Raw genomic sequence first — 15,890 nt, 5'->3', positions numbered from 1 at the left:
ATCCACCTATATCTTGTTCTTCCTCTGGGTCGTTTTCCTGCCAACCTGGCAGAGAACACTTGTTTTGCTAATCTTTCCTCTCCCATTCTATTTAAGTGACCATACCATCTGAGATTAGCTCTGCTAACGCATTCCTGGATGCTGACAATGTCAAGTTCTTTCCTAATGTCCTCATTTTTAATATGATATTGCCATTGATGCCATCTGTTCACGCCTCTAATCTTTCTCAGGACTCTCATATCTGCGGTCTCTAGTCTTTGGTCAAGTGTTTTACTTCCGACCCAGCTCTCAGATCCATAAGTTAAAATTGGTTTGAACACAGTCTTGTATACAGCTAATTTAGTGTTCCGACTAATTTCTTTCTTATTCCATATGAATTTATTCAATTGACTTCCCACGATACCAGCTTTGCTGATTCTGTTGTCTATTTCTATATTTAGTTTACCATCTTCAGTAAAAATTGTGCCTAAGTAGCTGAAATGTTTTACTTGTTCCACAGGTTCTCCATTCACAACACAGTTGACATTTTCAATGATTCTGCCTATTTTCATTGTCTTTGTCTTTTTATTGCTGACCTTCATACCATATCTATTACAACAGCTATTCAATTTAGTCAGAGAATCTTGCAGACTTGTAGCGGATTTATTTAGAAGTATAACATCATCTGGGAGAAAACATCACTATCAACAATAACATAGTCAATGAGACTTTTCTTATTCCTAGCCTCTTCTCTCCATGTGAATTTGTGCACATTTTTATGTTGGAACATGGTGTTAGTAATAACCAGTCCATGTCCTGAGCAGAAATCCAACAGATATTTGCCATTATTATTAGCTTTGCTCTTTTCTCCAAATTTTCCCAAAATATTTTTGTATGTCTCACAATCATTTCCTACTCTACTATTTAGATCCCCAACAAGGACCAAGTTTTCCTTTTTCATTGTGTCAGTTGCTTTTTCTAAAGCCTCAAAAAATTCCTCCACTTCTACCTTAGTAGAACCTTCTGTGGGACCATAGGCACAAATAAGTCTCATTGTCCAGTTCCCCATTCTCATATTTGCCCACATTACTCTACTTGAGACTGACTGCCATTCAAGAAGATTAGCCTCGTATTTTGTGTTGAAAACTATGGCTACTCCTTCTTTTCCTTGATTGTTATTGCCTGAATATAACATTTTGTATTTATTGCTCAGAAAGATCTCACCAGTTTTGGTCTTTTTTGTTTCAGTCACCCCTATTATGTCGATCTGGTACTTATCTAATTCCTCAGCTAGCTCCATTTCTTTGCCATTCAGGCTTTTTACGTTGATAGTACCGATCTTTAACTCTGGTGATGTTGAGTTGGGGTTTGTTTTCAGATTTGTTCCAGTAGCTGACTTTTCGCTGTTCGCCCTGGTTCCCTGGCGAAAACAACGGGGGGCCTTGTTTAACCGGGCGACGCCCCAGCCGGCATGAAATTTTGTCATGTTGTACCATCATTTTTTATTTTGGTTTAACCAATAAGAATACAATTTGGTCGGCTAAATCCCAAATTGCCAGCCCATCCTCGTTCGTTCAGTATCAAAGTAGATACCCAACAGGGTGCACCACGAGAAGGTGAGGATTGGACATTAGGTCAGAAGCCCTGGTCGGTTCTCCGCATTCCTTTAAAGGCTATGTGGAGGTCTCCTCTCAGTTATACAGCTTTGACCCTTAAAACAAACACTTATTTCATAATTGAAAAATTGGACAATAGTTTTTAGTTAGATACTGTGTTTCAGTGCAACATATGATTTTGCTTAAATCTATAGAGCATAGTTTCTGTGAGAGGGGACGTGATTTATTAGTTAGCGCTGTTTTTATTTCATCTGTCGCTAATTGCACTATTTGTTGAGAATGACACAGACTGCAAAAGCCTCTGTACAGTACCTTATTCAGTGATACAATAAAACTAAGTTCGATACTTATAACTGCTTGTGCGATACGGGCAGAGACACAAATTTAATGAAGATGAAATTTGATTTTTAAGTCCCGCAGTGAAAAATATATGAAAAAAAATAAAGGGTTACTAGAAATTGTAGACCATGTTACATCGAAACTGCGTTGAACAAGGGATACTACAATATATAGACCGCGTTGTATAAGTGCCGTGTTATACGAGGGTTACCTATACTGAATATTATGTAACATTTTTATTACTCTATATTAAGTGTAAAATATTTGTCATAAAATTTTTAAATATTTCCCTTAGAATTACTGTGATGTTTATTAATAAGCAAATTTGTTTATTTGCAGCCTGCCAAAACCTTTTCAGTTTGAGAGCAGAATTGTGTAAGTTATATACCCCTACCTTATGCCAAATGACATGTCTGTCACTAGTTCTAGACATGCTAAAGTTGCAGCTCTATTTCTCCAATGTCATTTTCAGGTAAAAATAACTAGGATTGTATAGTATTATCATAATAAATAATCTTAGATTTAATGAAGCAAAAATTTCTGTGCAGGTGCTGCTACAGTAGAATAAAACAGAACGGGATATTTCTTGCAAATATCCCATTCTGCAATTGCAGTACAAAGAGAATTTAGAAACACCATTACAACAAAGATACACACAAAGGAATTCCACAACTAACTGGATGAAGAAGTTTAAAGAAACAGGTTCATCAACGATAAACCACAATCTTGGAAGGCCAAGTGTATGAGGAAAGTGTGGATTGATCTCTTGATCACCACATTCACAAGATTTTAGTCCAATGGAAATTTTTTTAAAATTTTTATAGGAACATGTTAAGACTATTGATTATTCATCAAAACCTCATTTTTTAGATGATCTGCAGACTAGAATAACTAATGTGATTCAAGATATTACTGAAACTCGACTGCAAAATGTATTTGTAGAACTTCAGAATTGTATCTCGGTTTGTATGCATAATGATGGTGGATATATTGAGAATTAACATTCCCAAGAATAAATGTATGTAAAATTATAATAAATTCTTTTACTTACCCTTTTTTTCAGATTGATTTCAGGGCAGGGTCTGTCAAGTTTTCTTTTGTGATGATTACAGCAGCTTTCTCTGAAGTTCTGAAGTGTTTTGTGATTCTGTCGAGGACTAAATTTAAAAATTATTTATTATTATTCATTTCAGTCCTCCACAGGCAGTAACATTTCACCTAGTTCAGCATGCAAAATTTCCATTTAGATGCTTTTTTTCTCATGTATATGTTTTTTTTCTGAATCTTGCCCACAAAAGGCTGTCAGCTTATAGTACATTTGTATTAGTACTAGGTGAGACAAGGGTTAAATAATCTGGAAATCCTGCTGTAGAGATCAGACTGGAACTTTTTCAGGCCACCAGTACATAAACAGGGTTGTGGTCTCACAAAAGGTAGATGAAATTCATCTACTATCTAAATAAGTTTGGTTGGCATTACTCAGTGATTATGTAAAATATCATTGGATAATGCAAAAAACTTATACCCACTATGCCTCATAGCCTTGACTAACCTGTGTGGTCATTTAGTTCTTTACGTTGTGAGTCGATTATGAACATGTTCTTATGTTTAATTGACACTTGAATGACATTTCACCATGTTACACCCTGAACTGGTTAATGTAATAGTTATCACCTTCCTTTCTGGAATATACTCTGAAATTGAAGCTCACTTTTTTTGGTGAATTATTATTTTCATGTTATAGAATAGAAGCAAAGCACAGTATGGAGTAATTATGTTTTTTTTTTTTTTTTTTATTATTATTATTATATAACATCTCCAAGGAATCCATGAACTTTGCATTGGGGGTGGGACACACTATCCTAATGACATACTACATATCCACCATCCACATTACATCATCTATTGTCCACTAAACACTACATAATCCATGTCATCTACCAAACACACCATCTGTCACTCACTAATAGTATTTTTGTCTGTTCATTCTGTGTGTTCTCTGGCCAGTTTAGTTTGTCAGTATGTAGGATGAAAATGCTGAGTTTCTAGGAGAAAAATATGCTTTCCTCCAGCCAACTCACTTTAAGTTGAAAAAAACCAGATAAAGATTCCCCATTATGATAAGAATTAGAGATGTTATAGAGATGTTCCAACTGCACTACAGAGGCATTAAAGTAAGCAGCAGTTTAACTCTTGAAATATTATGTCTCTGTAACAGAGGCACTACTGGGAGGTACAAATATTCTTTTAAGAATATTTGTACCCCTAATAGTGTGTCTATTTATCCACAATGGGATCTGTTCTGCAAGATAGATATACCATTGTGGACAAATCATTATCATCACAAATTTTCATAATGCTTCTCATACGAGGGTGGTCTGAAAAGTTTTTGGCCTAACAATGAAAAACCGAATTTATAATTTCAAAATTATTTTTATTTTTCAACATAATCTCTTTTAAGACTAATACATTTATTCCAGCGATGCTCCAGTGCCATTATCCTGTCCCTGTAGTGGTTCTCAGTAAGATCTGCAAAATACCCCTCTACAGCTGCAATCATCTTTTGATTCGAAGAAAAACACTGACTAGCGAGGAAGAGTTTTAGTTTTGGGAAGAGATAGAAGTCAGAGGGAGCCAAATCTGGGGAATATGGTGGATGTTCCAACAATTTATAGTGCAGATTCCTTAATTTTCCCATTGCCAAAACGCTTTTGTGGGCAGGTGCATTGTTCTGATGAAAGATGACTGAAGAAAGGACTAACGGGTCTTTTCTCATGATTTTTTTTTTTTTTTTTGTCTAGTCTGGTCAAAAGATCAGAATAATATTCCCCGGTTATTGTTTTACCCATTTCAAGATAATTAATAACAAAAAAAAAATGCCTGTAGCATTCCAAAACACTAATGCCATGACCTTTCCTGCTGATGAAACCGACTTTGTCTTCTTTGACGCTGAACAACTGACTTCTGTTCACTGTTTTGACTGCTGTTTGGATTCTGGTGTGCAATGTCGAATTCAAGTCTCATCCATAGTAATAAATTGATGCACAAAATCGGTTTTATTCTTGTTAAAATGCTGCAAGCACTGTTCAGAGATTTTCATGAGAGTGCGTTTTTGATCTGCTGTGAGCAAGCGTGGCACTCAACTTGCATTAAGCTTTTTCATTTGCAATTCTTCATGCAAAATAGATCCTAAATGTTCTTTTGAAATTCCTATAGTCTCAGCAATTTCATGCACTTTGACTCGCCGGTCATCCAATACCATATCATGTACTTGATCAATGATTTCTGTCGTTGTTACACTTTTTGGACATCTTTCACGTGGATCATCAGCTGGTACCACTTTTAAACTCGGCAGCCCATTTCTTAATTATAGAAAACAAAGGAGAAGAGTGCGCATAAACTTTTATAAACTTTGAATGAATTTCTTTTGACATTAAATCTTCTTTTACAAAGAATTTTATAACCACATGATACTCAATTTTATCCATTTCAAGGGATACAGACAGCACTTTTGCTTCAGATAGCTGTATAAACAAAACTACTGTTATTTCACATGGATGCTTACGACAGATGTACCAACTTAGAAAAAAAAAATTTTGCCGATAGTGTTGCCATCTATGTTCGAGGCCGAGAACTTTCCAGACCAACCTCGTATACCTTACCCTTGAATGCTAATGATATCATTTTCCCTGCTTTTATCTTTAATATTATTCCTGTTGATGCCATCTGTTTTAGTCCTCTAATTTTCTTAAAACTCTCATATCTATAGTCTCTAATTTTTGACTGTTTTATTTCTTAATCAACTTACATATCCATAAGTTAAAATTGATTTAAATTCTGTTTTATTTTTTTATATATATATCAATCATCCACACACAAGAATCAGGAAGAAAGATGTAATCAATTGATGTGTCTCACAAACAGCTAAAATTTGAAGTCCTTGGAGAAAATAGTATATGGAAGGCTGTTCCAAAGAACAGATGTGGATGGAATAAAAGACAACGATGACAAGTTGGAGCAATATCTTCAAAGTTGAACTGCGTATTATACTTCACAAATTATCTGATCTTAATTATTTGCCTAAGCATAAGCACACACTTTTGCTTGTGAAGTATCTTCACAACTAGTCTACTTGTATATAGAGGCTGCTAACTTCACATCACTTGCCTTAGTATTCCATAATGCAAAAACATTATGGGAGGGACCACTATCAAAACCAGTTTTGACCTACTATTAAAATGCAGGAGGATCACTCAGAACTCAGTTATCCCAGGACACTCAGTGGTGGCTCCACCTGGTAACAGGTAAAAACCTACCACCAAGCAGAACTGCTCTAACTCAAGAAGTTCAAAGATGGCTGTTATTGAAATGTCATCAATGAAAGCGGGTCTGTGAGTGGAGATATCAAGGTTAAATGCAGAAGTCATATATTTTCCATTAAAAAAAAAAAAATAGTAATCAACTAATGCCTTTTATTCCCTTAAGGGAGTAGTCAAGGCTGTTTAACTCTATCTAACTTTTGCAGACTGAGTCAGCAGTTCAATTTCTACCGACAGCCAATCAGAGATAGCCAGCCCAAGACTATCACTAATTGTAAGTGGCAACTGATGTAGAGACTGGCAAACAAGCACTACCATCTCGTAGTCACTATCTCTAACAGGATATTATTGTCTAAAATAGTGTGAGTTCTACAGTCAATTTTCTTGAGTTTACAGGATGAAAACCCAAGTTTCTGGAAGAAAAAACCTGCTTGCCCATGCTACAGATTGACTACCTCAGGAACCAGCGTAAGAAAGGCCTAGAAAATGTTCTTCTAGTTGGTGACTAGACTCGAACTTAAGTCTCTCTTTGAATGGCCTAGCACAGAAGATGCAAATGCCACTTGTACTGAACCAAAGGATATTTTCTTTATATAAGTAATAGAATGGAGTATCACTATATTATTAAATACTCCAGATCAGAGATGTTAGAGTGTTTTACCAGTGGGTTTCAAAGTATATTATACTTGACAAGTAATTATATTCTTTTTGTAATACTTTACCTAAGTGTAAGCAATCAAAGTTTACACATGAATTGACATGCAACCGAAATGCTAGTGAAAATGGCCCGTAATTCTCAAATTGTTTTATTTTCTTTTTAAAAAGAAATGGTTACTATGAGACATCTGCTCCTGAATTTAACCTATTGACTAAGCCTTCTAAATTCTGCAGTGCAGCAGTTGTAAAACCATCTCACTGCAGAATAATAGCATTTTTGGACAAATATCATCATCTCTTGCTACCTCACATTCCTGATTTCTGATGGCTTTTTTGTATCTCAAGTATTAATGTGTATATACTCTTATTAATTTCATTTCTGTTGACTTTTTTTCTGTCATTACTTATTTCAATTAGCAGTCTTTCAGATTAATGCAGTGTGGTTGGCCATGTGCATGTGTACCTATTCTTCACCCAACAGGCTGTGAGTTTGAATGTCACTGTATTTGGATGTTTGTGTGAGTTTTAGCCCTTAGTCCACCTGCAACACTAATAGCCTACATAGATATAGGCTTATCTAGCCTTACGGATAGATAAGCCTATATCTATATTCAGTTAATAAAATGAATAATTGCCAACAAAATGGCAATTATTCATTGAACAACAAAATATTCTATCTTTAGGTGTTATGTAATTTTTATCATTTAATTCCTTTTGTATACAGTACATTTTGTCACCTTTATAATGTTTACCTTCTAAATTCATCCCAGTGTCTTTTCATAACTTTATTTTGTTGCTTCTACATATAGCTTTCTTATATTTTTCTTTGCACTTTCTAAAGGAACATACCAACTAAGGTGCTTTCTGTACATTTTCTTCTTTTCCAGAAATGGATCTTTAACTTCTTCAGTATACTGTGATATTCTGATATTTCTCTCTATGTAGACAACATGAACACATGCTTTTCTGGGGGGGGGGGGGATTACAAGGGTTGTTTGAAAGGTTTAGTTAAATTTCCAATAGATGGCAACACAATTCATTCATTCATACCCAGTGTCGGCAAGTATCATATTTTTCGTGATCTCTGACAAAATTTTAGCCAGGTGTGACACATAGTTCTCATTTGGCAACCATTTAAAATGACCATGTTCACATTTTTCATAAAAATGGAGAAAAACGAGTTTCGTGCAGTGGTAGAACACTTTTATTTGAAGAAGTGGACAGCTGTGCAGAACAAAGCTGAGTGAGATGCAGTTCATGAGGACTCTGCACCAGAATTAAAGACTATTGATTTTTGGATAAATGAGTTTAAATGTGGTCTCAAGTCCGTCAAAGATGAAGTGCGCTCCAGATGGCCGACTGAGGTCACTACGAAGGAAATGATTGACAAAATCCATGGTATCGTTATGGAAGACCACTGAGTGAAAGTGTGTGAAATTGCTGAGATTATAGGCATCTCGACTGAATGGGTGTATAATATCCTGCACAAAAAATTGTGCATGAAAAAGCTGCGTGCGCAATGATGCCACGATTATTGACTGCGAATCAAAAACGCATGCGAAAAGACATTTCAGCGCAGTGTTTGGTGATGTTTAATCACAATTTGCAGGGTTTTTTGCATCGATTCGTGACTAGACAAAACTTATATCCACCACTACACACCTGAGTCCAAGCAGCAGTCAAAACAGTGGACAATGCCTGGTAAAAGAGCACTGAAAAAAGCGAAGACCGTTTTGTCAGCTGGGAAGGTGATGGCCACTGTTTTTTGTGATTCCCAAGGAATTAGCATGATAAATTATTTGGGAAAGGGTAAAACAATAACAGGAGTCTATTATGCATCATTGTTGGACCATGGACCATTTAAAAGAAGGACTGAAGGAAAAAAAGGGCCAAGATTGGCGCACAAAAAAGTACTCTTCCATCAAGACAGTGTACCATCGCAATGGCAAAATTGCACGAATTAAGATTCAAATTGGTTCCACATCCACTGTATTCTCTGGACTTGGCCCCATGTGAATTCTTCTTGTTCCCAAGCTTAAAAATTTGGCTCGGTGGGAAAAAATTTTCTTCAAATCAGGATGTCATCAAGGCTCTCGATGACTATTTTGCACAATTTCACAAATCCTATATTTTAGATGGGATGAAAAAATTGGAAACTCGCTGGACCAAATGTGTAGACCTCAATGGAGACTGTTGAGAAATAAAGGTGATTTTTTCCAAAAAAAAGTGTTTAACTTATTTTTTTATCAAACATTTCAAACAATCCTCATGTGTTATCTTCAATCTATATGGTTTGATTTTTTTTTTTTTATTTTTTTTTTTATAATATTCATATATTTCAGTTTACAGTTCATTTCTGAAAGCGGCTCATCTTTTTTGGTACTTGTTTTTTGATAGATATTACTTACATAAATTTTTTTTTTACAATGTGCTAAACATTTTTATAAATCACATGCATACTCTTGTATCCTGAACCAGTTTGGAGGTTAGATGAGAGGCATGATTAGAGTTCCAGTGGCATATTATATTAGCGGAGTTATGCTACAAGAAACTGAAGAGGCAAGGGACCTTGGTGTATTGATGGATAAGAATTTAAAGTTCAAAGGCCACATAGCAAAAGTTGCAAATACAACTCAGAGGATAATTGGTATGTTGAAGCGAACCTTGACATATAAGGATAAAGAAGTAATTTTGCCTCTTTATAAGGCTTTGATAAGACCACACTTGGATTACTGTGCACAGATTTGGTCTCCCGGATTCCAAGGGATAAAGAAGCTGTGGAAAGGGTGTAAAGAAGAGTTACAAAGATTATATCCGGATTATGGGATTTAGATTATGAGGATAGATTGCGAGTATGTGGATTACAGACTCTGGTTAACAGGAGAAAGAGGGGTGATATGATAGAGGTCTATAAACTTTTAAATGGGTGCTATAGCATTTCAACTGATGAAATTTTTCGTTATATGGAAGGCGGGGAGAGAACATGGGGGCATCCATGGAAGTTAAGGTTGTTCTCAGTCAAGAAAGGGTTAAGAGCTAGGTTTTTCTCCCAGAGAGTAGTGAGTGAGTGGAATAATTTGCCCTTACGGGTAGTGAGTGCATCTAGTGTGAATGAATTCAAGGGTAGGTATGATAGCTGGGTTGGATTATAATTTATATTATATAAATTATTATCCAATTTTTACAGCCTTCCTCGATGAGTCCTTGACTCCCTGGAGGTCTTAGATAATAATAATAATAATATATTGTGCTAGATTTTGTATAGATTTTGTAGCCTTTCATGTGTGATTTGATAATGTATATATATCAAAATGGTATTTCTATACTTCATTTTTATCCCCCCCCCAAAAAAAAAAAATTCTTTCCTTATTACCTCACATATTATTGGTGCCTGTCTTTAATTTTCTTTGAGTTGAAGGTTGGTTAGCTAACTTCAGTGTTTCCCATGGTTCCTTGGCAAGGAACCATGGGAAAGTGATACCCTAGAGAGCATGTTACTTGATTATGTTGTACTATCACATTTAATGGGGGTTTAAAGCTTGTTGACCCATTCCTATGTCAGAAGTTCAGCTCTCTTTGCCATATTCCTTGTAAGCTTTGAAGGTCTTTTCCTAGTTATCTAATTTTGTCTGTTAAGTAACCTTCCCTTTTCCTTAAATAAGACAATGTTAGTTATTATTTTCAGTCTTTTTAAAAAAACATTTTAAAATAATTTTAAAATTGATTTAAATCTCACATGAGCTGTGCACTTTCTTTCTGTGTACATTATAAAAAGCATGTTCATGTTATTTTTGATATGAACATTATACGTTTTTGTTATTACTTTGATAGAATAAACTATGAATTTTTTTTAAACGTGCTGAGTTGGATTCAAACCAACATCCTATTGAGTATCTTCTGGAGATCATCGACTGTCACTTTTATTTGATAGAGATATTCAACAGAACACAACATGCTGCCACATCAGTAAATTCAGTTAAATAAAGTACTAGAACAGTTTGAAAATAATAATAAATACCACCCCCAAAATGAAGCTTTTATCTTTCTTTCTACTCCCCCATAAGCATCTCTCCAGGCTGCATCATTCAGCCACTTTCAGTAAAATTTGTAATATACTTCTTTCTTGCACTGTTGAAGGCCTAACATTACTGGAAAATTTAAATCTGATCTAACTAAAATGGAGAATTGATTGTTAAGGAAAGAAGAAAGTAAATTGTGTCTGCACAGTTTACTCATTATTCAACCATTTTCACCCAGTTATTCCTTAACTGTTTTACCTAGATGTGTAAATTAAAGAATTAAATAATATATATTATATATATTAGCCAAGTATTCTGAATACAGGAAGCAAGAGATTGGCTAAACTTTAGAAGCAATTATTATTACTTTAATTGTTGAAAATGTAAATTATTATTATACTTTTAACTACAAGCACCTAAAGAGTGTTATACTCTCATTCTTTTCTTAGCTCTTCCATTTTTCCTTGCTTTCTCTCTAGTTCTTGATGTTTTTTTTTATTATTATTTTTATTTCCTTGTTTTGTATTCTGTTCAATATTATACATCCTTTAACTGTTATATTCCACTTTTTTTTTTTTAATATATTTCATCTTTTTTCTTCTTTACATCCAGTTATCTGAACCATAATATGTTAGTACTACTATGAACATAATATATTGTGTCTTTCCTTTCTTTTGTTTTTTCTTCATCTTATAGTGTAGTGTTCAGTTACCTTTTTTTTCTTTTTTTTTTTTGAGTTTGTATGTGATATATACCAGAATGCATTGGTTTATTTTCTTTAATGAAATTTCTAAGTTATATGCAGCACTTAGTTGATGTAATTGATAAACCAATCTCTCAAAGTCTTCTGATTTGCACACTGTAGGTCAGATGTGTCCTTATTAAAGCCATGAAACCTCCCTATTCCTGCTTGTCAGGGATAAGGACTGCTGTGGAATGTTTGTGCACCTTTACAATAGGTTCTCTAAACAACTTCCTGTCCACAATTAATCCCAAATTCCTTGCTTCATCAATTTCATTTCTATCAGTGTAGTACACCACTTGTGATCTCTTCATTCCGTAGTGCACAATCTTATGCTTAGCCATGTTAAACCGATAGCCACTACTCTATGCTCATGACCTCTAGTCTATTTAAGTCCTACTGCAGAATCTCTACATCATCTTTATTGACTGTTGCTATTCCTACTTTTGTATCATTGGCAAACAACTGAATTTTCCCTAAATCGTTTCCTACATTATTGATGTACAAATTGACTATAGAACCCACATTGTTTCTGACAGTAATATATTGTGTTAGGAACCATGAAATGGCAGTAAGTGTTTCCCATACTTTCTTTACTGGATGTCATTTAATATCATTGGTAGTTTGGGCCAGGTATCTCTGATAAGCTAAGGATGAAGATTGACTGCTCCTCTGTCTCCAAAAGTTAGATGGGCTAAAATAGCCTCTTCCTTGAAGGAATAAAAAAAAACATTAGCCAGTGTGTTTATTTAATTAAACAGCAACAGACCAAGTACTGAGCTCTATAGCACACCACTAGTCATCTGCCTTCTCTAGGAATCACTTCTCACTTATACTACTTACTCTTTGATATCTGGCTATCAGTCACCCTCTTATCTGACTCACCAGCTTTATATCGATCCCTGTTTGATTCAATTTAGGCAAGAATTCCATGTGGTATCCTGTCAGATGTCTTTACAAAGTACAGCATTATCACTGTAGCCATTTCCTTTATCCAACTCAGTTGTCACCTCATCATAAAAAGTAAGCACATTACTAAGACAACACCTACTCTTCACAACACCATGTTTCCCCTTATATGCTGTCCATCCAGTCCTGAATATGTATTTTTACCAACTTCTCCAATACTTTAACCACTACTCCTAAGATATTAATTGGCATATAATTTGCTACCCTTTGTCTTAGAGATTCCTTTATTCAGTGAACTGGTTTGCCCTCTTTCCACTTCCCAGATACTATCCCAGAACAGAGGCTTAAATTAATTTACTAGAAGAATTACCAATTTCCTTGCAAATTCTTGCAAATACACAGACTGATGTACCATCCAATCCCATGACAATGTTCACATTAAAGTTCTGCCATATCAGAAGCACCTCTATATCATCCACATCTGTCCTTCCATCAGCCATTGTCATATCTGGCACTGGAATATGTGCAAATCCCTTTCTATTTGCCAGCCTCACCTCATTATAAAAAGTAAGCACATTGCTAGGACAAGACCTACCCTTCACAAAACCATGTTCCCCTCCCCCATAAAGTATCATATTCCTGTTCACCCAGTCCTGAATTCTATTTTTTACCAACTTCTTCATTACCTTAACCACTCATGTGATAATAATTGACCTATAATTTGCTACCCCTGTTTTAAAGTTTTAAAATCTGTGGATTTTTCTATTAAGAAGGGGTATGTACGGAACTACAGGTTAGGCAATTATAACAAGCTTCGGAGTGAGCTTGCAGCCATCCCATGGCAGAACATGTTGCAAGGGAAAGATGTTAGCAGTGCTTGGGATAAAATCAGCGGGTATCTGAGGAAAGCAATATCAGATTGTGTCCCCATGGTTAGGAGGTCAAACAAGGCAGGCATCAGATGGATGAGCAGTAGTATCAAGTTTGAACTGCAAAAAAAGAAAATGTTATGGAGAATTTACAAGGAGAAAGGCGATCAGGACACCCATGAGCAGCAGTACAAGGCTCAAGCTAGGAAGGTTACCAGCATAGTAAGAAAAGCTAAATCAGATTATGAGAAGACCTTAGCCAAAGAGATCAAGGGTAATCCCAAAGAGTTCTTCCGCTATGTGGCAAGTAAGAGGAAGAATGACTTCAGAAGGATAACCTTAGTGGGTGCTGATGGTATTGAGGTGACAAAATCAGATGTAATAGTCGAGTTACTGAGTGATCACTTTTCAAAAGTCTATCACCCAAGTGAGGATATCTCTATACCTACAGCAATACCTAATGTGAGAATTGAAGCTAAAGAATCAGAGGTATTAAATATATTGCAAAACTTAAATGCAAACACTGCGGTAGGCTTAGATGGAATATCAGCTCGGGTGTTGCGTGAATGTGCAAATGAATTGTCAACCCCTCTCACCTGGATATTTAACTTAAGTTTGAACTCTGGTATGGTCCCTAGGGAGTGGAAGTTAGGCAAAGTGGTTCCTTTGCATAAGGGTGGCTCTAAAACTGCGGTATTGAATTACAGACCAATCACCATCTCAGGAGTAGTGGTAAAAGTATTGGAAAAGTTGATTAAAGACAAAATTCAAGAATGGGTGGATCAGGATATGATACTCTATAGAGACCAACATGGTTTTGTTAAAGGTAGATCCTGCCTTAGCAATCTATTAACTATTCATAATAGAATAACATCTGAGTTGGACAAAGGAACTGGCTACACAGTGGTACTTCTGGATTTTGCTAAGGCTTTTGACAGGATACCCCATAGAACACTGTTACGCAAATTGGAGCAGATGGGAATGGATATTAAATTGGTGATATGGATAGGAGAATGGCTCAGGGAGAGATACCATAAGGTGGTGTATGGAGGAGCCGAGTCCAGAATGAGGCAGGTGACCAGTGGTGTGCCTCAGGGCTCTGGGCTTGGGCCAATGTTGTTTAATTTGTATATAAATGATATAGGAAACGGCTTAAAGGGAGATATTCAGTTGTTTGCTGATGATGCAAAGTTGTGTAGTGCAATAAAAAATCAAGCTGATGTTGAAAGTTTGCAGGAGGATTTAAATAAGCTGGTAAAATGGGCAAGAGAAAATGGATGTCAGTTCAATGTGGAAAAGTGTAAAGTCATGCATTTTGGGATTAAAAGATTACCAGCTGTGTACTACATCGATGGAAAGGTACTCCAAGAGATTGATGAGGCTAGGGACTTAGGGGTATTGGTAGATAGGGAGATGAAGTTTAGAGGACACATTGCTAAGGTGTCCAAGATTGCACATAGGATTACTTGGTTGTTGAGGAACACACTGACATCCAGAGATAAAGAGGTTATTATTCCCCTTTATAAAGCATTGATACTTCCACATTTGGATTACTGTGCTCAGGTCTGGTCACCTGGATTCCTTGGAGATGAGGAGGCTGTGGAGAGGGTTCAGAGAAGAGTGACCAAGTTGGTGAGTGATATAAAAAATGCTCCCTACATTGATAGATTGAGAGCTTGTGGATTGCAGAGATTGGTTGATAGGCGAAGAAGAGGGGATATGATCGAAACATTCAAATTACTAAAAGGTTTTTATAGGATTGATGCAGGGGAAATGTTTCAGCTGTGTGATAGTGATGGAAGAACAAGAGGTCATCTCTGGAAATTAAAGAAGAGTGTGGTTAACAAAGGTGTCAGAACAAGGTTTTTTGCCTGGAGGGTGGTGAATGAGTGGAATTCATTGCCTGACTTAGTTGTGAGCTCTTCGTCTGTAAATGAATTCAAGAAGAGATATGACAGATGTTGTTTTGCTAGTTTGGGTCTCCCACGATGAGTCTACTGACTCCACGGAGATACCCGTAATAATAATAATAACAATAATAATAATAATTATTATTATTATTAATAAGAAGAAGGTGCTGTGTAGGCATACGAACTGGCTCACGGTGATATCGCGCCCCCCCTCCCATTTTTTTATAGTTTTAAAGTGATTCCAACTCCTGTTTTTAATCTGGGAATTTAAATTCACCGAAATCGGCTAAGAAGAAACCAAATTTTGAAGTGTTGAGAAATGAACAGAGAGGACTGTGTCAACAATGAGCGAAGAACAAAGGACGATGCCATCTTTACAATCACGCCACAATTGCTCAAGTGAAGAAAGGTGAGTCATGAATTGTATCAAATGCCTGATTTCCATCAGACGATAAATCCTGAAGGATTTATCGTCTGATGGAAATCAAATAACCTATACGAAATGCAGTAGGATTCTGCACTTAAAATGTG

General features: G+C 35.9%; 1 protein-coding gene across 10 annotated transcripts in view; it reads left to right on the top strand.

Annotated features, from left to right (window-relative positions):
• The window catches only part of LOC150108741 (uncharacterized), a 189,706-nt gene that overhangs the window by 92,290 nt on the left and 81,526 nt on the right, over nucleotides 1–15,890 (top strand). For all 10 annotated transcript variants that reach the window (XM_090416198.1, XM_090416193.1, XM_090416190.1 and 7 more), the window contains one exon: nucleotides 2,274–2,406. Coding sequence is in view for 1 of the 10 variants with exons in the window: in XM_090416204.1 (XP_090272330.1) it covers nucleotides 2,274–2,406 (133 nt within the window). In the remaining 9 variants the exon portion in view is untranslated. The remainder of the gene's footprint in view (nucleotides 1–2,273; nucleotides 2,407–15,890) is intronic.

The sequence above is a fragment of the Typopeltis vanoorti genome, chromosome 3 (assembly GCF_054136105.1).
Source record: "Typopeltis vanoorti isolate ZY-2024b chromosome 3, IOZ_Tvanoo_1.0, whole genome shotgun sequence".
In the NCBI taxonomy this organism is placed as follows: Eukaryota; Metazoa; Arthropoda; class Arachnida; order Uropygi; family Thelyphonidae; genus Typopeltis; species Typopeltis vanoorti.
This window is presented reverse-complemented; position numbering and strand designations above follow the sequence as displayed.